The sequence below is a fragment of the Sphaerodactylus townsendi genome, linkage group LG06, assembly GCF_021028975.2.
Source record: "Sphaerodactylus townsendi isolate TG3544 linkage group LG06, MPM_Stown_v2.3, whole genome shotgun sequence".
Taxonomy (NCBI): domain Eukaryota; kingdom Metazoa; phylum Chordata; class Lepidosauria; order Squamata; family Sphaerodactylidae; genus Sphaerodactylus; species Sphaerodactylus townsendi.
This window is the reverse complement of record NC_059430.1, coordinates 97,535,796-97,558,698: the sequence shown is the minus strand read 5'-3', so window position 1 is coordinate 97,558,698 and position 22,903 is coordinate 97,535,796. Positions and strand designations below refer to the sequence as shown.

The 22,903-nt window shown below is 44.8% G+C and overlaps 1 protein-coding gene across 1 annotated transcript; it reads left to right on the top strand.

Annotated features, from left to right (window-relative positions):
• Nucleotides 1–330: 330 nt before the first annotated feature.
• On the top strand, nucleotides 331–8,296 carry GJA4 (gap junction protein alpha 4). Its single transcript, XM_048502428.1, has 2 exons — nucleotides 331–617; nucleotides 4,637–8,296. Exon 2 carries the CDS (start codon nucleotides 4,643–4,645, stop codon nucleotides 5,696–5,698), a length of 1,056 nt encoding a protein of 351 aa, XP_048358385.1. The 5' UTR covers nucleotides 331–617; nucleotides 4,637–4,642; the 3' UTR covers nucleotides 5,699–8,296.
• Nucleotides 8,297–22,903: the final 14,607 nt, after the last annotated feature.

The window sequence follows — 22,903 nt, the reverse complement described above, 5'->3', positions numbered from 1 at the left end:
TTGTCCAGGATTTCCCCCCTCATTGCTCTCGGCCACAAAGGCCTCCCAACCTGCAACGTTTGTTATTTCAGTCAGGGCTGTTTTCCTGCACTTCCTATTCCCCCCCCCCCACCCGACAGCTTTTCCCTCTCTTAGGAAAACAAGAAGAGCCTGCAAGGTTGCAGCCTGCCTCAGTGCCCCCTCAGTGGACTCTCAGCTTCACCCTGTGTTCTGTCTTTCAGGGCTTTTTTTCAGGATCTAGCCAGGAAGCAGGTGATGTCACCCTGGCTTCCCTTCTTGACCCTGTGGTCCACCTGCTTGAACAGCTGGCGCACTGTGACAAAGAACCAGCCAGTGTGTTGCAAACTGCCCTCAATCTCCACCGCTCTCCCTCCTCTCTCCTCCCACCCTATTTCCTCCAGCTCCTCCCCTCTGAACTCATCCAAGAGTTGGTCATCTCTTCATAACATCACTGGAGTTTCCTGGATCCCAGCAAAAAGAGTTCTGTGCTGGCACAGTGCTGGAACCCTCCTCTGTTGCATTTTTTTTTCTCTTCCAACTTTGGAGCAGAACTGAATTCGGACCTTTCAAAGCAAGGATTTGGACTTCCAGGTTGAGAAACTGCTTAGTGGTGACTGGTGAGTACTATTAGCTGAATTTGCTGGGGTTTTTTCAATCCCGTAGCTCCGTAGTTATGACATGCAGGGTCCAACCCTTGAGGTGTTACCAATGCCAAATTGTGAGGTTCAAAACTGACTAACAAATGCCTTAGAACTGACTTTTCTCCTCAGTGGACTGATTTAGTCCATGGAGAAGGCAAAGGTACTTTGAACATGCTCAAAGGCACAGCCGTGCCCTCTAAACAAGCCCCCATGTCCAGCCTTACTGTAAAAAAATAAGCTCTAAATCTAGTAGTCTTTCTCAAATGGAGCCCTAACTAGGTTCACAGGCACTGAACCTGCGCAGAGTTGCCAGATTCTGCCTCAGAAATTAGCATTTCAACTTGAACAACCATGGATCATCAGGTGAAAGCACTTGTCTCAACTGTGTGAAAAGCTTCACCTGCTGATCTACGAAGGTCAAATGGCTGTCCAAAGCCTAGGACCAAGTTAGGCTGCGGTTTTCTTTCCTTGGCAGTATTAGGCTGCTTCGGTTCAAAAGGGAATGAACTTTTTGCAGAAGACTGCCACTTGTATTTCTAGGGTCTCTCCTGACATAATTTCACCTTTCACTGTCCCATTATCTTTTTGGCTTTTCTGATTCCAGCGAGTACCTCTCTTTCTCTGAGTGGGGGTTTAAAGGCTAGCGCTTTAAGAGCCAAACCCGAAAGGGGATCCGTTTTTAATTGGCTTCCTGCCCTTTATAACAATTAGAATCAGAGAGAGAAAGTACTGTCTTTTGAGTTGTGGGGAAGAGTTAAGGGAGAAGAGCTTTTAAGGTGAGAAAAATGGGTAGGGAACGTAATGGACTGTCGCACTTCTGGCTTCTTTTTTTTATACTTTCCCTTTCTCCTCAATCGCAGGTTTTCTAAAGGATTTTTTTTTAAGTTCTAAAAAATCTGTTAGCACATCCATACAGAGATTTTCTACTCGTTCATTCATTCACTTGGCTTCATGTATAAAAAGGACACAGCATAAATGTGTATCTGGACAATGTGAAACTTACAAAAAATAACTTAGGAAAGATCCAATGCTTAAATTTATGATTAAAAAAATAAGGGAGAGAACTTGAATAGGGTGATAAATCTTTGATTCTTTCTTATTGCTTATAAATACAGAATGTCCTATAAAGGTGTCCTTGAGAAGTTAGGTGAACTTTTGAACTCTGAGGCATCCCAAGCCTTGTAACCAATACTCTTCTGCTAAAGGATAGCTGGTTTTCAAGGTTTTGATGCATTTTGCAATTTATTATTTTTTAAATTCCTGTTGGTTAATGAGGTACAGTGGCTGTGATTCAGCTATGTTGCACCAGCATTTACATCCAGGTCCCTTTCTTTAAGTCCTACCTGTGTATTTGATTTTTAAAATTTTTAAACTTCATTTATACTTTTTAACTTTTTCACCAACGGGGCCCTAAAACAGCTTACATTGTTCTCCTGTACCCCATTTTAACCTCACAACGCCCCCTGTAAGGTAGGTTGAGCTGAGAGAGTGAGATTGGTCCAAGATTACTCAGCAAGTTTCCATGACACAATGGGGGATTTAACCCGCAGACAGAAAGGTATCAGCTGGATATTACCGGTAGGGGAAAAAAATCATGGTAAGCCGTGGGATTGGTTGCCTAGGGATTCCCCCTCACTGGCAGTCTTCAAGCAGTGCCTAGCATTTCTGACCCATGTGCTGGACTCCACTTCTGCAATAAACAAAGTTAAGGGAGAATTATTACTCAAAGAGACCTATGGGTTTTTGAAAGTCAGTACTTCTTTCTAGCCTCACCCTAGAAGAAATCCTGTATTAATACTTTCATCATGTCTTATTTCCCACAATGTGCATCTTTAGGGAGGTGAAATGGTTTTAGACATTTGGATCTGGAAGACCCTGGTTATCTGTTCTTCCATGAACTCACCATGGAACGTTGAACAGCCGCTCTCTTTCAGTTTTGCCTGTCTCAAGGGCTTGTTGGGATGGTAGACTAGGGAAGGAGAAACCACCCATGCTACCCTGAGCTACCTGAAGAAAGGGTGGGAGAAAAGTGTTCTACAGAGTACTGGATGTATCAGTGCAGAATTTTATTTTGCCCAGTACAAGAAGAGAGATCTTGGCATCCCTGGGACTTTTGTCATCACACAGCTTACTCCTCAGAATGTAATACAAGCATGTATTTAACATTCACGTTTAGAGTTTGTAACCTCCAAGTAGGGCTTGGATATTTAGGGTAGAGCCTGTAGAGGTGAAGGATAGAAAAAATGCAGAGAAGGGCAACAAGGATGGTTGAGGGATTGGAGTACCTTCCTTATGAGGAGAGGCTGCAGCATTTGGGACTCTTTAGTTTGGAGAGAAGACATCTTTGGGGGGATCTGATCTCTGTAGTCTGGAGATCAGTTATCATTATGGGAGATGTCCAGGCCCCACTTGGAGGTTGGCAACTATGCTATGTATTGAATATTCACAAATTCTACCACACTCTTTGACTTCATGACTCTCAGCATATATACACTCTGTGTGTATGTGTGCTTTACTTGCCAAAGCACATGGGGGCCCCCTTCTGTCCTTCAAACCACGGAGTAAGTCTTGCGGAACTCTAAAGCAGTAAAGGCACCAGAACAAAGTATGGGCTGAAGTTAGCCCTGGACTCTTTTTCTTTATAAGAGAGTCATGATGGTCTTGGGAATGGCTGGGAAGGAACAAAGGATGGTTTTCTTTACCCTGTTTCTAAAGTAGGGAGGGACATAGTACTCATGCAGGAGCCAGCATGGTGTAGTGGCTAAGAGCAGGTGCACTTTAATCTGGAGAACTGGGTTTGATTCCCTGCTCTGCCACTTGAGCTGTGGAGGCTTATCTGGGGAACCAGATTAACTTGTGCACTCCAACACATGCCAGCTGGGTGACCTTGGGCTAGTCACAGTTCTTCAGAGCTCTCTCAGCCCCCAGCCCCCCCACACACCTCTCAGGGTGTTTGTTGTGGGGGGAGGAAGGGAGAGGAGATTGTAAACCCCTTTGAGTCTCCTTACAGGAGAGAAAGGGGGGATATAAATCCAAACTCCTACTACTGCTACTACTCTTCTTCATTTTTGCTCATGAAGATGTGTGGATTAGGTTGTTCTACAGCCCACACTGTGGCAGACTATTGTAAGAGTACTCTTTTTTTTCATTCTGCCTACCTTCAAAGGAGCTGTGGGTGGTAGGCATAGTTCTCTGTCCTCTACATTTTATTCTCACAACCACCCTGTGGGGTAGGCTGCGGTGAGAGAGGGCAACTAACCCACAGACTCCTAGTCAGCTTTAGATCAGTGTGAGAGATTTTGCTCATGGTTCTAACCATTATACAGCAATGTCTCTAAGCACTACACTATTCCAAACTTCTGCCTTCTCTTCGCCTCCACAACTCCTAGCCATGTTAATAGAGTTGCCAACATCCAAAGAGATTTCCTGGGATTACACAGAGATCAGTTCACATAGAAAAAAACAGTCACTTTGGAAAAGTGGACTGTGTTCATTATATCCTATTAAAGTCCCTCTACTCCCCAAATCTCCTGGTAATTCCCAACCCAGAGCTAGAAATCCTAGTCATGTATGACTCTCTTCTTTCTTTGGCATTCTTCTACCAGCTCTTCTTTTCCAAGACTCCTACTTCTTCTCTGCCTCCCTCAGTCCCTTCTTCTGCCCCTCCTCTACTTTGGGTCATGAGCTGCTCAGGTAATGAGCGACAGAGACTCCATCACTATAGTATTCCTTGCTGGGTTAACATGGGTGTGTGGTGTCTATTTCCAATGGTCTTATGGTGACCCCAGAAAGGGGCTTTCAATGCAAATAAAAAGCAGAGGTGGTTTGTCATTGCCTTCCTCTGCATAGTCTTTCGGGTAGTTCCCAACCCAAGTACCGACTCTACTTAGCTTCCAAAAACTGATAAGATACCCTTCTATATCCCAAGTTCTCATACAAATAACGTTTTTTATAAAGGGCTGACTCCTGTCCTCTTGTCTCCTTGCTGTTACTAGCAGAAGATGGGTGACTGGGGCTTTCTGGAGAAGTTGCTGGACCAGGTGCAGGAGCACTCAACAGTCATAGGGAAGATCTGGCTGACGGTCCTCTTCATCTTCCGCATTCTCATCCTGGGTCTCGCTGGAGAATCTGTCTGGGGGGACGAGCAGTCGGACTTTGTCTGCAACACCAAGCAGCCTGGATGCACGAACGTGTGTTACGACAAAGCCTTCCCCATTTCTCACGTCCGTTACTGGGTGCTTCAGTTCCTCTTTGTCAGCACGCCCACCTTGGTCTACCTGGGGCACGTCATCTACCTCTCCCGGCGAGAGGAGAAGCTGAAGGAGCGGGAAAGTGAGCTGCGGGCCATGCAGTCCAAGGATTACAAGGTGGAGGCCACCCTCATGGCAATCGAGAAGAAGATGGCCAAGATCTCTGTGGCAGAGGATGGGAGGATTAGAATCCGTGGACCTCTGATGTGGACTTACATAATCAGTGTGGTGTTCAAGAGCGCCTTTGAGGCAGGTTTTCTCGTGGGCCAGTGGTACCTATATGGCTTCATTATGAATGCACGCTTTGTGTGTGAGGGACACCCATGCCCGCACCTGGTGGACTGTTTTGTCTCTCGCCCCACTGAGAAGACTATCTTCATCATCTTTATGCTTGTGGTAGGCATGATCTCCCTTGTCCTCAACCTTCTAGAGCTCTTCCACCTCTGCGGCAAGAGTCTACTCCACACTGTGAAGGAAGGTGGCTGCTGTTCCTCGTCTGCTCCCCCGCTGCCCTGCGATGCCAATGGCTACTCAACCAAGCTTTGTGAAATACCCAGCAGGCCATATCCAGACAAGCCCTACTTCTACCTCCCGATGGCTGAGAGACATAACCCACCCTACCAGGCCTACAACAAGCTGTCCAGTGAGCAGAACTGGGCCAATTTCAACACTGAAGAAACCTTGGCCTTGCGAGATGGGAAGAAGCCCCCTGATGTGTTTGCAACACAAGGTCCCGATGTCCACCTCCCTCAGGAGAGGCAGTCCAGTCGGCCAAGTAGCAGTGCATCCAAAAAACAATATGTCTAGCAAATGAGCCATCCACTTCCAATTCTGTTGCCTCGGTGGCAACTGGCGCTAGCTCGTGTTCTCCAATGGGCCTCCTTGTCAGCAGTTTCCAGAGGCTCTAGTGAACCGTGACTTGACGTTTTTGTTGGGGTCCTGCTTGGTTTGCATCCTGTTATCTTGCTGTATAGGTGGCAGCCAAGACTTCCTGGTGGACATGGATTACTGTTGTGTGGGCATGGGGCCTGCCACCTCCTGCAAGCCAGCGGAATGGGTGCTTAATGGGCATTAAGTCATCACTCAGGCAGAGTGCTACATGGTGACTCTTGAAAAGTTATCTTAGGGGAGGGAAGCAAGCGGGAGATGGCAGCCTCTCCCAATGGGTGGAGGGGGAAAATATCTCAGTTTGTGACACTTTGTAAGAGCTGGCCTCTCATCTGGAAGCCTGCTGGTGAGTTAGTTGGCAAAAGATCCACAGCCTGGGTTAGTTTTAACAAGCAAACTGAAGGGCACCAACTTCTTGGTCTGTCTCACGTGTCCTTGGACTGACTCTGAGGTGCCTTGGAAGGGGAAACTGCTTTTCTTGAACTCTTCTGGGTAATGGAAGCACCCCCAAACACACACACGTGCATTTCTAGAGCATGGGGCTGAGGAGAGATGCTGAATGCACATCTGGATGCAAACTTGTCCCTTGATGCTGACAGGCAGGGAAAGACCACCTCTGTTCTTCTGTGACTTTCCTGCCATGGCTGGTTTGTGGAAGGAAAAGTGTATAGCTTGTGCCACATAACTGGGGGTTTCCTTTAAGCATGTTTCTTGTTTATTATTAAAAAGGGTCACTTCTTTTCAAAAAATGTTCTCAAGATTTTGCCCTGGTTTATATTTTGAAGAATTACTGAAGATGTACCTGATAATACCAGAACTACCTACGTTCTAACTCCTGGAAGTGAATTCATTTTTTAAAAAGAGATTGTAAACACAGATTTTCAAGCTAGGTAAGACTCCAGGTGTGGTTTTTGTATGGGGGGGCTGTGTAAATGAGCATGTGGGGAGCCATACATTGGTTTATGCACCCCCTTTCCCCCCAGTTTCCTGGTTTACAGTGCAGCCAGATACTTTTTTTCAATATATTTGTGACCAAATATAGTAGGAATAGACTTAAACAAGGCTTAGTATCTGAAGACAGGTTTCTTTCAAATGTTTGCTTACAACAGGCACTTTCAGCAACTGTTGAAGTCTCCTCACACTTCTCCTTAAATATAAAACAAATAGTCACTCGGTTCCTTTTGTGGTGTTTTTCCTTTTGTGGTGTTTTTTGTGGTGTTCCTTTTGCGGTGTTTTTAATAGGGCATTTCACCCTGTAATGGGATGTCACAGTTGGTCTTCCTTTGAGGCTGATAGAGCAGTTTGCTAGTGATGGCCACCATCTAGGAGTATGCTTGGAAATCAAGAGACCTTTTCTTACTGGACATCTTCAACTCTCTCTCTCTCAACCTGCTTAATTGCATCGCTCCTTACGCTGAGCTCTGCTGTTAGTCGCATCTGCTTCTGCTTTCCCAAATTCATAGCTTCCAGGAAATAAACATTATCCAGTAACTCATTTTCCTTCACTTTTTTCGTAACTTCATTAGAACTTGCTTTCTGACCAACCTAGGTAGCATCAGAATTGAGTTACGGGTTCTGCAGCTGTCATGAGGTGAGTATGAATGCTTGCCCAAAGCACTAGATTGGATCCTGTGGATCTGTTCAGCAAATGGGGGCACCTTCCCTCCAGTGAAAGAGCTTCTCAGTGGAAGGCTTTTTGTGCTCCAGAAAAGCATTTCCATATGCAGAACTTATCTATAGAATGTAATCCAACTATTCTTATGCCTATCGTGTGCCAGGAAGACCCTGTTACGTGTGGTGTGCCCTGTTACAGAATAGAACAGTACTGTCAAGCACACCTTACTATGTTTAAAGTGTTAACACACATGTTTAGTGATGTCATTTTGTGTATGGCCCTGTCTTGATTTTGCATTTGTGAGCTTTTTTTTTTTGTTAATTTATTGAGAGCCAAGCTTTACCAGTAGATGAAAGTACATGCTGGATGTTTTGGAGCAGTTGTTGAGATATCATTTGAAAATTTAAGAAACTTTCCTGAAATTGCCTCCCAGTAGGAGTGGGATTGCTACTGCGGGAATAGATCTCCCAGATTCTTTAATTGTAAACCTGGGAAATCCCTGGATTAAATCAGTGGATGACACTGATTGAAAATCTTCTTTTCTACGGGAATAACATCGTATGCTTGGGAGTCTTGAAATATGGATAGTTAACCCATTATGTAGCATCAAACACTGTGGTGTGGGAAAGGGAATTCATCTCTGTTTGGGTAAACTGAGGGTTCCACTCCTCCAAGAATCTCTATTGAATAGTTCTTGACTGAAGCTCTGAAATCTCCATTTGTTAGTATACCTGTGAGTTTGATGGAAATTAAAGCAGTTTGAGGAGTAGGATTCCAATCTGTAATTCAGCCAGTTTGTATGAGGGTTTGGAATTCCATAGCAGGACCAAATGGCAGTTCTGGGGAGGGATCTGATATTTAAACATTGGATGAGTTTTCAAAATAAAAAGAAAACTGATAAAGCTTTGTGTTTTTAGAGTGGTCCTTAAGTTCTAGCTTGTGACACCAACTCTTCTCTGCTTGCTTGGGGTTGGAAGGGGGGGAGCAGGTTTTCTGAAGTTAGGCAAAGTTGGTCTCCATCCAAATTAATTCAGATCAGTTTAGTAACTTCCTTATAAACATTGGGGTGGTGAAAAGAAAAGCCCCACAAGGTGTTTACTCTTACCACCCTCTTATATAGTATGGCTGTCACTGTATAACCCCAACCCCAAATTTGCAGGTTCTGTTTCTTTTTCCCAGTGGGAAAATCCCTGCCCCCCTTCCCCCCCCCCCCAGCTACTGCCCCCAAGTCACAATACTGGGAGTCACAGAGTACTAGAGGATATATTAATTCATTACCAAGCTTGCAAACACTGCATTTGTCATTGATAAATGTTTTTGTTTGAGAACAAGGATGATGTATGGTTAATCTGAATTCAGATCCTGCGTAACCATGAAACTCCTTGTTTGACCTTGGCTAACTGCAGAATAAAGAAGAGCAGATTTTGCCAAAGTGGTTTTAAAAATAATTAAAATGAGGAAGAGCTTGGCTGTTTCTCAAATGGGGCTATTTAGCCAAAACAGCTTTTCTAGAAGTACCTTTCCTTCCTCCAAATATCCAGGTTTGTGTGCAACTCCATTCTGGTAAACGGTTTCCTTTGGATGGGCCCTTTTTTGCATTTCTGCCACTAGGCACCAAAGTTGACTGTTCATAGAACTATTTTTGAGGATCAGCTCATTTCATTCATAAATGCAAGCAGCAAAGTCTCCTTTGGTCTTTAACTCCCCAGTCCCTGTAATTACATTTTTTAGAACTTTCCTTGAGGGTCTTCTCCATCTGCCAGATGAACCATAGCACCCACCTTCCATACCCAAAGGGCCACATTGTCATGTGTGAAAAGAAATGACAGGCCACGTAGAAGACTTTAGCAAAACTTTTGGAACCTATTATTTCTGTGTGAGTCAGCAGATTTTAGGAGGAACTTTTTTTAAAAAAAGTGTAACATCTTCCCTGCTCAAGTCTAAAGAAAGTTTTCCCAATAGAATGTATGAACTGGTTCCCAATTTACTTGGGACAGTAAATCCTTGGGGGAAACCCTGCATGGACAGGCACTTCACACATCAACTTTGGTGGGATAAAATCCACTTAGCCAAATGATAACAGAGTGGCCAGGTTGCCTGGGATAGCCCGTGCACTCCTGCCCCCACGGCAGCTTGATGCAGCAGTGGAAGCAAAAATGGGGCAAGAGATAGTATTGTTTGATGCAGTGGCACCACTTATGAGAAATCTCCGGCTCAATAGATCTTCGGGGCCATGGAAAATGGGTCCAAATTGTTCTTTGGGTGGTAAAGGTTGCCGACCCCTGCCCTAAAGCATTGTTTAATGCGGTGATGTCCCCAGTGGAGGCATAGTGCCAATGGGACCGGGTGGGACGTGATGCCCTGGGAGTACAGCATGGCTAGGGTGTTCCGGGGGCATGGTATGGTGTTCCAGGGCAGGGAGGGGCACAGTGTGCATACACGCCCTGGGTGGAGTTCCCCTTGTTCCGCCCCTGGTCCCCAGTATGTCCTACTCCTCCAAACTTCTGGCAACCCTACATGGTAAGCATGTGCTGACACTACATACACAAGGCTACACTTCTGATATAAGCAGCAGAGGTTTTCCAGCTGTTTCAGGAAAACGTGATGACCTCAATAGTAATAGTGAGCAAGCTTCCTAGTTTGGCTCTTGAACAGGGCCAGATGAACAGTATGGCAGAGGTTATGACTTAACGAGAAGGAAAAGAATATGTACTATATATTGTCGAAGGCTTTCATGGCCGGAATCACTAGCATTTACAAGGGTTGTGGAGTTTATGGCATTTTCCAGATGCTGCTTGGCTGAAGCATCTTCTGGCAGCATTCAGAGGATCTGGCGATGCCAGCCACAGATGCAGGCGCAATTATCAGGAGACAGCAGAACACGGCCATGCATCTGTGAAACCATGGTATTTAACATCAGGAGAGAATGCTGCTAGAACACGGCCATACAGCCCAGAAACCACACAGCACCCCAATATGTACTATATATTGAAAAAAATCAAATGTTTTAAAATGAATTTAGATCAGCCAGGAAGAGAACTCTGGGAACATAACTACCCTCTTATAACAGCTGGACTGAGAATCTGATTTCCTTCCCTGACAGGTAGTTAACCAGGGTGTGGCCCGAGATGCAATCCTTTAGTCCAAGCTGAAAAGGAAGGGGCCAGAGGGCTCATCTCAGACCATAGCTTTGAGTGCACCAGCCCAGTCTGAGCTGCTGTAGGTCTCCAAGGGAAAGAGCAGCAGGGTGGATATACTCAAACGAACATAAAACTAATCAAAGATAGCCTACAAGCATAAATGCTTCCCTTTGAATGCATTTTTTTCTCTCTGCTTGCCTTTGGCTTTCAAAAGAGCCGACAAATTCTCTGTTCCAGAGAGACAAAAGTATCAGTCAGGGTGGCTCAGCGGACACTTTTGAACCTTGTCAGAAGCAAGCAGGGCTGTTTTCTGTGACAGGTTAGTGATCGTTAGTAACAAATAGAGTCTTGATACAGTTCCAACAGTTTAGAGCATTCTGTCCCACAGGGTTCAACGACTACTTCCTTATGATGATTTTACCCAGTGTGGTTCGCAGGAAACCCCTGCTGAATATGAGGGCATCCACACAACATTGTAACTGATCTGGTAGGGGCCCCACATTCCCCCCCCCCCCCAATTATCCGGGTTAAAGAAAAAACAAACCTTTAACCTGCCTCATTGGGGAAACCGAACATTGGCTGCGTGCGGAGCACCCATGTGGATTTTCTGCCAACAGCCAGTATGAAGGAGGTGGAACCAAGTTCCAGTCTTCAAATAGCATAGGGCCACCCCTTGCCTTTTGGCCCTTTAAAAGGATTTTTAACTTTCCAAGTTAAATGGAACACATTCAGCAGAGGCAGATTCTAGGTCTGAATGCTCCTTTGCATAAAAAACTTGGGTGCCAAGTAGAAATCCAGCACACCAGGGACAAAACATCTGTCTCCTCCTGCCTGTGCTTGTTTCTCTGTTTCTTGGGAGTTTTTCATGACAGAGAACATTGTGATTCACCCCCTGCAATCTGAAAAAACTCAGCCCCTTCTTTCACTGCAGCAGTTTACATTATCTTGAATGTGTAAATCTGTTCCTACAAACCTTTTCAGGTGAGCCAAGGTAGCCCCAATTTCTGCTTCTTTGCTTTCTATAACAGTGGCCCCTTCCAGACATACGAGACGATTCAGGTTCGACTCGTGTCGGTGGAATCGTACCTCAGCTCGAGTCCTCCCGTTCCTCCGCACAGCAGCTGACTCGTGTCTCCGGAGCCGAGCTCAGAGGGCGGGACCACCTCCCCATGCTGCATTCTGATTGGGACGAGTCTCCCTTTCTGCACATGCCCAAAGCTTCTCACCGCCACCACGAGTCTCCTGTTTTGTGCATGGGCAAAATACTGAGCTGTGATTGGCTAGATGGCAGAGTCGAGTCGACAGAGATTCCGCACTCTGCCGGCTTCGGCTCGAGCGCAACCCGAGTTCGCCAGTCGATTCGACCCCCCAGTCGAGCTCGGAAATTCAACGGCGAGAGGGGGGTGAGTCGAGTCAGACACGAGTCCGACACTACGTCTGTGCAGAGGACTCGGGTCGGACTCAAGTCGATCTAAGGTCGACTCCTACAATGCGGAAGGAGCCAGTGTGGCTTTCATTTGCTTTCCTTTCTGTCCCGCTCTCTGTACACATTCATCTCCAGCAGGGTACTTCAAATACCTCCAGATTAATTCCTTCCTTCCACTTCGCTAACCGTGTCAAACTCGCGACCCTCCAGATGTTATGGACTACAGTTCCCATCATCCCCTGCCATCATGATGCTGGCAGGGGATGATGGGAGCTGTAGTCCATAACATCTGGAGGGTCGTGAGTTTGACACCTATTAGTCTGCTCTGTTCGTTTTATTCCTTTATACTCTGGCACGCCTTATTGGCCCAGGCTAGCCAATCTTGTCAGACCTTGGAAGTGAAGCAGGGCTAACTCTAGTTAGTAGTTTGATGAGAGACCACCAAGGAAGTCCAGGTCACTACACAGAGGCAGGCAATGGCAAACCACTTCTGACCACTGCTTGCCTTGAAGACCCTACGGGTCATCATAAATCAACTGTGACTTGATGGCACTTTCGGCTACCACCATGCCCTACTGATCTGTTTTTATTGTCATGGGGACTTGTTTTTATTCTTTTGCCTAGTTTTTATTGCTTTTATTGACTGGGTTCTATTGACCTGTTAATATAGTTTGTTTTGGTTATGCACCCCCTCAAGAAGGTTCTAGAGAAGTGGCATATACATTTTCTAAATAAATAAAACACATAACTGAATTTGTGCGAATGTTTTTATACATTTCAGTTTGTGAGGCAAACTTATTCCTCTTGCCAGACTCTTTTCTTCTTATTCAATACATTTTCATCTTGCCTTCCTCGAGGGAGCCCAGGGTAGCATTTTGTGGATCCTCCTTTTTCCATTCTGTCCTAACAACAACCCTGTAAGGTAAATTAGGCTGAGAGAACATGACTGGCAGTCTACTAGCAGACCTCTGAATAACGATTTGAGTTTTCCAGACTGAAGCCTCTAACCGTGAGACTACCCTGGCTATCAAAAGATCTGTTTTGTCATTCTAAACTGGTTTTAATTCTATAAAACCATAATCTTTACATCCCAGATATTTGTGTCCGCTCAATTTGCTTCTTGTGTACTTACAACTGTTACCACAAAGAACCTTCTTTTAAATTTACCCCCAGTATCTCTCCCCCTCACCGGTAACTCTGAAAAATCAATTCTGTTGCATTAAATATGTTCCGCAGCTCATCTGCTATGACTGCTCAGCCGTCAGCAAAGCACAGTCGATTTATTTCCTTCCCATTGACTTTAACACCTGAGTCTACTACTTGGTTTATTAATTTGATCCTTTATAAATATCCTAAATGGTATAGTGACAGTGAGCTTCCTTGATGGACCACTTAACCAATCTGGCATCTTTGTTCTATCATTGACTATAACGATAGCTTCCTGCTTTGTGTATAAATCATAGATAACCCTCCATTCTTCGTGCCCTGTTCCTGCCTTCTGTGATACAGTGAACATTCGATTTTAGCCAAGGCTGTCGAAGGGTTTTCACTCAGTCAGTAAATGCAAAATAAAAGTCTGTCCTCATTTATAGTCTTTATTAGTATTTGGATGACAAGGAAAAATAATAGGCCACCGCACCTCAGGCTGCTGAGAAAACACACTGAAGCATAGACTGTGCAAATATGTATTAAAGTGCTGTAAAAGTGCAATAAAAATAAAAAAGTAAAAGGAGCTTCATGGCGCAGTGGTTAAGTGCTTGCACTGCCACTCACACGGTCAGGAGTTCGAGCCCCCTGTGGGCCAGGTATCCTGGCAGCTGGCTCATGGTCAACTCAGCCATCCATCCATTTCTTGGTCGGTAAATGAGTCCCTAGCTCATAGCAAGGGGGTAAAGAATAGCTGGGGAAAGCAATCCCACAAAAACGGCTTGCCTATAAAATCACTGCTCGCAGTAGTACCCCAGGGTCGGATACAACTGGAGGGGAAACTGTACCTTTTAAAAGTGCAGTGTGAGGTATATAAACCTGGCTGATCATTCCTATGTCACTATATATTCATGGCAGCACACAATCACATAATCGTGCAAAAATACATACCAAAGTTAGGTGCATCAAATATCTGGATGGAACAGATAGATTTCCATGTTCCTCTTTGTTTCATAAGTGATTCTTGCTCTCTTTAGTTTCATTCCACTTGTTTTTGAATTACCTTAATATGGCAAAAAAAAGTACTTCTACGTGGTTTCTGTTTGTCTAGGTTCTGCGTTGTTTCTGTGTCATGTTAATAGTTAGGATTTGCTTCTCCTCTGGTTTCAGAGTACTGCAATCCTAATCCTATCACAGCACTTATTGGATGTTCCATCCTGTTGCTTGTATCAATTTGCGCTGTGTAATCCACCACAAGTCTCAGTGGGAAAGGCAGACTGGAAATAACATAAATAAATATGTTGGCATCGCTTCAGCTATTACTCTTCAAAAACTAATTCCTTTGATTCTGCCTTGCTAGTATGGTCACTTATTCCTGAGTGTATTTGGGGAGACAGGAGGGGACGTGATTAGGGTTGCCAGCTCTGACGTGGGAAATACCTGGCGATTTTAAAAGTGCAGCTTGAGGAAGGCGGGCCTTGGGGACGGGAGAACCTTCATTGGGGTATAATGCCACAGAGACCACCTTCCATAGCATGCATTTTCTCCATGGGAACTGATCTCTGTCACCTGGAAATCAGTTGTAATCCCAGAAGATCTCCAGCCACCACCTGGAGATTGGCAGGCCGGGGATAGCTGCCTTGACTGGTGTTCAGAATTATGGCTGCTACAGGCACAAGAAGGCGTCTGCCCCTGAACCATGCAATTAGCTGGCAGTGAACTTGCCACAAACAGATCCATTTTTGCCCAGACTTTCACCAAGCTGATTTCCAATCCAAATCCTTTAAAATCTACCTCAAATGGCATATTCGTTGCTGTTAAATGAGATTGCCTACTTGGCAACCCATGTTGCCCATTATTTTTTCACCTGAGGCCAACCTATATCTGGCTTTTTCATTTATTATTGACGCAATCTGTTCATACCATTGATCGGCAGCGTTGAATCCAAGAGTCCCATTTTGCTGTTTTCCCTGCTTTATTTTGTGAAAGTTGACGTCTTTAGTTTCTGATGCAGTTACAGCACTATTATTTCAGGTGTGAACTGGCATGGGGCTGTGATATTATCTGGGGCAGAGGCACTAGTCCAAATCCACAGCCTCCTTCCCTGTCTGTCTGTTCATTCTGCCATTATAATCATATTATCTTGAACACATGAAACCACTTTATTCCAGCCCTTTTCACAAGTTACAGTAAAGGTGCATACTAATCCACAGACAGCATATGCTTTGGTATTATGTGTAGAAAATTTTGCAGATGATGTTAAATCCATGATTGAAAGCCCACATTAATCCAGGTATGGGTCCCTAGTTTCATTTGTAAGTGAAAGCTCATTGGTTCTCTCTTACAAAAAGATGTAGGCACATATATACAGGTTGTACATGCTTGCACTGCAACATGTGAACAGGGCTTCTGAGTCAGACCCTTAAGCGCAGTCCTTCTCTTTTTCCTATAGTCATATCAATCAGTTATTTCATTTAAACGTGTATTATGTCTTTTTCTTCCTCCTCCTCATATTCTGAAGCTGGCAGAGTCATAAAAGCATGTGATTTATTACTTTTTCCAATGGTGGTTCTTTCAGCTTCACTATTATTCCTTTGCCCCAATACTAAGATTGCCCCTGCTTTTCTTTCCATTGTTTGATCTGACTTGAAGAGGCCACCCAAATTTGGCCTGAAGGTGTAATCCGTCATTCCCCTTTCTCATTCTGCTTAAGAGGTTTTCAGGAGTTCACTGATAAAGCCCCCTTACACAAATTTGTGTGTTCTTTGCTTGTCATATAATAGGTGGAAATGGATTAGAGATAAGCCTCAAAACTTGAAGGTTGGTATTGTTTTCTGTTTCTATTAGCAGAGGACTTAAAATATACCCAGCACAGTACATTCTCTCTGGTTATCTTTTTTTTTTAACTTTTAAAAATAACTTGCTTTGAACAGCTGAAATGTGTATTTTTTTTCCCCTCTCCTTGTTGCATGCTACGTTTTCAAGCAGTGGAACTGGCAACAGAGTAAATGAGAGCCAACCAGGGATTTGAACCAGATTTCGCCAGTCCTGCTTCAAGGTCCTGTCCCTTGTACCACATTGACTATCAAGTCCCATGAGTTTCTCCAGGCCAGCTAAAATCATTCTTAAACTTCTTCAGATCTCTTCCAATAACATAGTTCTCATTGCCTGACTTTGTTATGCGTCGGAAACAGAAGTTGCTATTTTTGACTTGCTGTTCTCAACATCTGCCCTTTCTAAGTAGAATGTCTTAACTTGGCGTGTTTACGATTTTTTTGTTTATTTATTTACTTTTATTTTAATCCACTTTTCAACTCATTCTCCTCTCCTCCATTTTATCCTCACAACAACCCTATGAGGTAGGTTAGGCTGAGCATGGGTGTCTGGCCCAAGGTCAGCCAGCAATGGCACTAGCAGAGATTTGAACCTGGATTTCCCAGTTCCTGTTCCAGCACATTAACCACTATATGATGATGGTTCTCATTTTGTCCAAATCTAAAATATGGATGTTTTAGATTCAAGCAGAGGGGAAAACTAAACCCTAATAAATAAAAGATCGGGTTGGTCTGAATCTTGAAAGGGATAAGTTGTCATTCGCTATTATCTTAAACTAGCGTGGCCCGGCCACGCGTTGCTGTGGCTTATTGTGGTGAAATGGGAAAGGAACAGTAGCAGCAAATCAATTGCAGAGGCCAGCAGTACATGCTCATGCAAACATGCAGCCTGATACTGTGCGATGTCAGTGATGTGTGTGCCCGCATTCCTTGGGGGGGGAATGGAAAGGCACCCCTCCCACACATCTAGGCTGGCTGGTCATGATCCTTTACCTGGGAGTAAGTTTGGTTGGTGGCAATAGGTATCGCTTCTGAGGAAACCCTCTGACGGGTGCGACGCAGCCATTCAAAGTATGTCATGGTTGCTGTACTGAGCTTACTCCTGAGTAATGCGTGCCTGGTTTTCTTAACTGTAACTGCAGTATTCAGGGAATCTAGGGTGCCTGGCCCCTCCCTCCCGTCCCTTGCAAGTTGCCCCTCACTCTCTTCCCTCCCTCCCTTCTCTTCCTTTGCATGCCACCCCTCCCCCTCCCTCCCTTCCCTTCACCAGGGAACGCCAGGAAAAAGGCGTTTTTACCTGGGCCAGGTATGAAATTTCAGGTATGTGAACATCTGAAAACACTCTCGCCTGACTGACTATAGTGGCTGGGAATTTTCAGAGGAATTGGCCCAGCAGTTACTGAGGTACCCTGTCATCAACACATACACGGTTAGCTTTTTATATATATAGATAGAACAAAGAAGGGATTTGGTAGAAAACAGCAGGTTTTAAACCAGGATCCTCAGTGGGGATTTAGAAGGGCTGGAGAGGAAGCAGTGGGACACAGCCTGGTCTTGGAAGATAAGTCAGATCAGTTATTGGGTAGGAGATCACCAAGAAGACTGCAGAGGAAGGCAGTGGCAAACCGCATGTGCTTCTCACATCCCTACAAAGCCCCTTGCTGGAGTCGCCATAAGTCAACTGCAACTTGATGGCACTTATGTATTTAACATTGCCTGGTGCATGCATGCTTATCGTTCACTTTTACCTATCATCTCCCCTACTATTTCAGCTTAGCCGCATGTTCTGAGTCTACTTTTATTTCTTCTATTTATTTACTTTCTTACTTACCTCATTTATATTCCACCTTATCCAGGATTCTTTATGATTTTTGGATTATGTTGAACTGTATTAATAACTACTGTTTGTGTGTCAATGTATTTTGACCTCTGAAGAAGACCTATCAGGTCAAAACGGGTCTGGTCAACCGAAGTAACAAGTTAAGTTCAATAAATCTGATGTTTTGATGTCATTGGAGATGCAGTCTTTGAATTCAAATTTTGATTGAATGATTGGCATTTTAATTATTTAACATTGTTTTTAACATTATTTCTTTAAGCCCTGTGCAATAGGCATATGGTATATATTATTAATTTTAATTATTCCTTCCGCTTTTCTCAACCTGTTTTTGTTCCTGGTTTATATGGGGTGGGTTTTGATTTCCCTTCAGTTGTTTGCATGCTTCTAAGCCTGCAAATCACCATGCCAGCTGTGACTTGGCAGCACCAAAAAAAAGTTAATCAGAAACAAAGATATTGATTGCTGGGTTTGGCAGTGGGGTACTTTTCTAATGATTGGGAGTGTGGATCGGAACCCTGCTGGGTGACCTTGGGCCAGTCACTCTCTCTTAGCCTGAACTACCCAACAGGGTTGTTGTGGCAATCAAATGGAGCAGAGGAGAACTAAGTCCACCACTGTGAACTCTTCAGCAGGATAAGTCACAATGCTGACTCTGTTGGTGCCTTCTCTGGCCGTTTGCAGAAGCAACAGCCAGCAGTTCTTTCCAATGACAGTTCTTATCAGCCACCAACTTTTATTTATACAAAAGTTAGCAGGCCCAGTGCCCTTTCAGAGGGAAGCATGAAGCTCAGGTCAAGGTAGTTTTCTCATTTTTGGAACCGAGCTTCCCTGACCCTTAATCTGGAAAGTGCTTGGAAAATGACTGTCTGTGTTATTCTTGGAGAGCGAAGGAGGCTGCGCCAACTCCAGAATCCAAGCCCTAGGAGGCAAGGTCGAATCCTGTCATAACAAAGAATAGGAAGGCTATAGGGGGAATCTGTTACAGTCAAGATTTGGCACGGGGAGATTTCTCTGAGATACCATTTCTGTGGGCAAAGCCCGAGCTCTTGGACTTGTTTTCTACCTTACTGGAAACGTCGGGTGAAACAGGTTCTGCTCCGCACCATCCCCAGTTCTGCCAATGAAAATATTAGTTCTAAGGCAGCAAAAACAGACAATGAAGCTAATAAATACATCAAGGGCCCCCCTCACCAGTTGGCCAGAGTTATCGGAGGTGTCTGCAGGAGCACCTTTTCACACAGCGTTTCCTCTGCCTTCATCAACCCCTGGAATCGTTCAAAGGATGGAAGAATGAGAAGCGAACAGTTTCTCCCTGACTTTGCTAGCAACAGGGAATTTTCACTTTGCTCCTATCTGCCCTTCCCCCACAATAAATCACAAATCAGGGTCATTTAAATCACAGATCAGGATCATTTGAAGTGAGAGCACCAGTCGATGGGGACAAACATCGGTCCTTTCCAGCAGCTACTAGGGTTACCAGTTCTAAATTGGGACCCTCCTGGAGATTTGGGGCATGTAGCCTAGGGAAGACAGAATTTTGGAAGGAGAAGGACCTCAGTGGGGGTACAGCGCAATACAGATCACCCTCCAAAGCAACCATTTTCTCCAGTCTCTGCAGTATGGAGATCAGTTGTAATTCCAGGAGATCTCCAGGCCCCACCAGGAGGTTGGCAGTGTAAGGAGTGAAACAATCTTACTGACACTCAGGCTCCTTCCGCACATGCAGAATAATGCACTTTCAAACTGCTTTCAATGCTCTTTGAAGCTGTGCGGAATAGTAAAATCCACTTGCAAACAGTTGTGAAAGTGGTTTGAAAACGCATTATTCTGCATGTGCGGAAGGGGCCTCAGTCTCAGTTTCCCCATGGTTGCCAACTCCATAATAATAACACACCCCGTGTAGTGGGGACAGGAAATGGCCAGAGTCAGGGAAAAAGGCTTCCATGTGGAAGGGGCAATTGAACCTTCCCACCCACCTGGTAGCCACCCAGGCCTTACTGCAATCTTTCCCACCACTTAGCAGCAGCAAAGGAGACTTGATATAGACTAGGGGAAAGTCTGGGAAACACTGTGAGGTCCATGAATGTGAAGAAGCAGTGAAAAAACCTGCTTCCAAACAGCAGTGAATGCAGGGTAGATAACCCTCATGCAAATGACCTGGCTCTCAATTACAGCCAGTATTCTGTGCTCCCAGAGCAATTTAGTGCTTACCGGCCTGATTTTTCCCCCTTTGGTTAATTTATGTGTAACTGAGTCTCTACGTACCCTAAAGCTGGTCCTGCTGTACAGCTTTCATAATTGGCACAAGACCCAATCACCTTATTATTATACAGTTGCCAACTCAGGGCTGGGGAATTTCTGGAGACTTTGGGGAGAAGCTGGGGATGATGGAGTTTGGCAAGGAGCGGGAGTTCAGCAGGGACGTGATGTCACCAGAGTCCATCCTCCAAGCATCCATGTTCTTAGGAGACCTGCTCTCTGTCGTGTGGAGATTAGCTGTCATTCAAGGAGAACTCCAGGCCCCACCTGGAGGCTGGCAACCCTATTCCTCCACACTGTGTGTGCATAAGCCTTTAATTCCTACTTGACTTGTCACAATTGCGCACTGAGTGTATCACAGCCTGTCTCCCCATCTCTGGTTTCATTCTTCGTTTTCCATGCTTTTTCCTCTTTGTTTCTGCCTGGCCTTTTTTCCTGCAGCACAAGGTTTATGGCCGTGATAACAAGGCCTTTGTGTAGGGAGCCCAGGGTGGACTCCTGGATAAACTCCACTCCTGCTCCCTGTCCATTCTTTTTGGCCCTCTCAGGAAACTGCTTCATGATAAGGCAAAGAGAAAGGGAGAGGATAAAACAAAGCCCGCCACGGCACAGACCAGCTGGGAAAAGAACATGCAGGAATTCCCTCCAAATGACTAAATCCAGCAGTTGCTGCAACAGATGCAGAAAAGAACAGTTGCTCATGGTCAGGAAGGAAGCAGGTTGCGGGTGGAAAAGAAAGGACTGATAGGGGTGCCACTTTGCAGTAGCCTCCCTGGGCCCGTCCTGCTATCTGTAACCTCCAGCATTTGAAAATTCAGAAAACAGAGAGATAGCTTTAGGGCTGCATCCGTCTTGGGGTTCCACAGTGGTATGAAAAATCTGCTGAAGTCAGTATGACTCGTAATGTCCAGTTAAAAGGGAAAAAGCAATCTCTGTGGTTTCCAAAGCTTCTGAAAGTGCGACTTTTCCTTTCCCTTTGTAGGAAAAGCATAGGGAGACAGCATGTGTTTTGCTTGCATCGGGGGGTTTTTTTAGCTCCTCCTTGCCTATTGCTGGAGCAGTAGACTGGTGAAATCTACATAACTTTTACATGGTCTAGGGAACTAATGCTAGACCCAAGACAGCTCACACACAAAAAGAAAGGCAGTAGAGAGTAACTTCCCAGGTGGGTAAAATGGCCGGTCAGTTCAGCTTGGCTGAGAACACTTCACAGCAGGGAATCCCATTTAAACAAAAAATGCGGGAAAAACACACTTCAAAGCTGACAGTTACAGGATAAGCACTGCATGCATAAAGGGCCTTTCATAATAAATGTGGGTGACACAACAACCAGGGACTTAGACTTGGTTCTGAGTGGGGCGCAAGACCTTGTATTGTATTGTATTGTATTATTTGATTGGTATACCGCCCTCCCCCGAAGTGCTCAGGGCGGTGAACAACAACAGCAAACATCAGTAACCATAACATTAAGCAACAAAACATTAAATAAACATAGGATCAATAAACCCAACATTATAAACATAGAATTATAAACAAGAACATCAATAATCATAACATCATAAGCTATAAGGCAACAATAATCATAAGCTATAAGGCAACAATAATCATAGCAGCATATATAATCAACAGAGATAGACATAATAAGCTAGATGGTGACTTTCCCATTCTGTAGCCTAATGTATACCCCATATTTCTGCCCTCATAGGGTAGGGCAGGGGTGGCCGATCTATGGCACTCCAGATGTTCATGGACTGCAATTCCCAATTGGCCATGCTGACAGGGGCTGATGGGAATTGTAGTCCATGAACATCTGGTGTGACATAGGTTGGCTGCCGCCGGGGTAGGGTATTTACCACAGCCTTGAAAATAGCAACTTGCCAGCTCTGCTCTGGCAGACACAACAGAATTTCCAAAAGAGCCTCAGATGAAGAGGTGGCTCACATGACTGGTTCTGAGGGACCTTTCTTGTGAGAGAGGTAGACGTCATTATACCACTTGGGAACAGGTATCACAATGCTATGAAGTTCAGCATTCATGTTAATGAAAAGTTATCCCTAAAGTCCAAAACTGTAACACTTGATTTCAAAGGAGGAAACGTGACAGAAGGGAATAATTAATGGGAAGGTGAAAGGGAAACACAACGGTGTCAGATCCCTAGAGGGTGCTTGGAAGCTATTTAAAACTACACTGATTAAAGCCCAGATAGAATATATACCTCAGTTTAGGAAAAGCATCTTCACGTTTCAAAGAATGCCTGCACGGTTAACAACACAAGTCAAAGAAGCTATAAAAAGTAAAAAGGCTTCATTTGAAAAGTGGAATATCTGCCCCAATTAACTGAAGTGACCTGACAAAAGAAGTGCTCTGACAGTGCTCTGACAAAAGAAACATAAGTCTTTAAACTTAACCAGAGCAGCACCTGTCATCCTCTGAGTAACAGCTATACACACACACCCTTGCTGGCTGGCAGGCTGCTGGCTTGCTCAGATTGAAACACTGAGGAAGGAGGGATTGAAGGGACAGCCCTACAAATGGGAGATATGGGGGGCTGAGTTAGGTTGGGCAGCTCCACAGAACAGAAGGCATTTTGCCAAGGGTCTTGGAACTGTCCCTGCATCATCTAGAAGAAATAGCCAGATGTATAGTAGAAACTGAATGAGTTAGAAGAAATAGACAATAAAAGGGAGAAGTCATACAGGACAGGAGAGAGGGGAAGGGACAGAGCACGAGATGGGGATCCAGGCAGCATCCAGAGACGTTGCTCAGAAAGGGAATTCAGAAAGAAAGCCAAAGGCATCCTGCTGACCTCCTGCAAATTTTCCAGTGCTCATTTTCATTAGTCCCAGAAATAGCTAAAGAAACAG

What these genes read in the sequence shown, in the direction of transcription:
- GJA4 (XM_048502428.1), top strand. Translation starts at nt 4,643, where the DNA reads ATGGGTGACTGGGGCTTTCTGGAGAAGTTGCTGGACCAGGTGCAGGAG.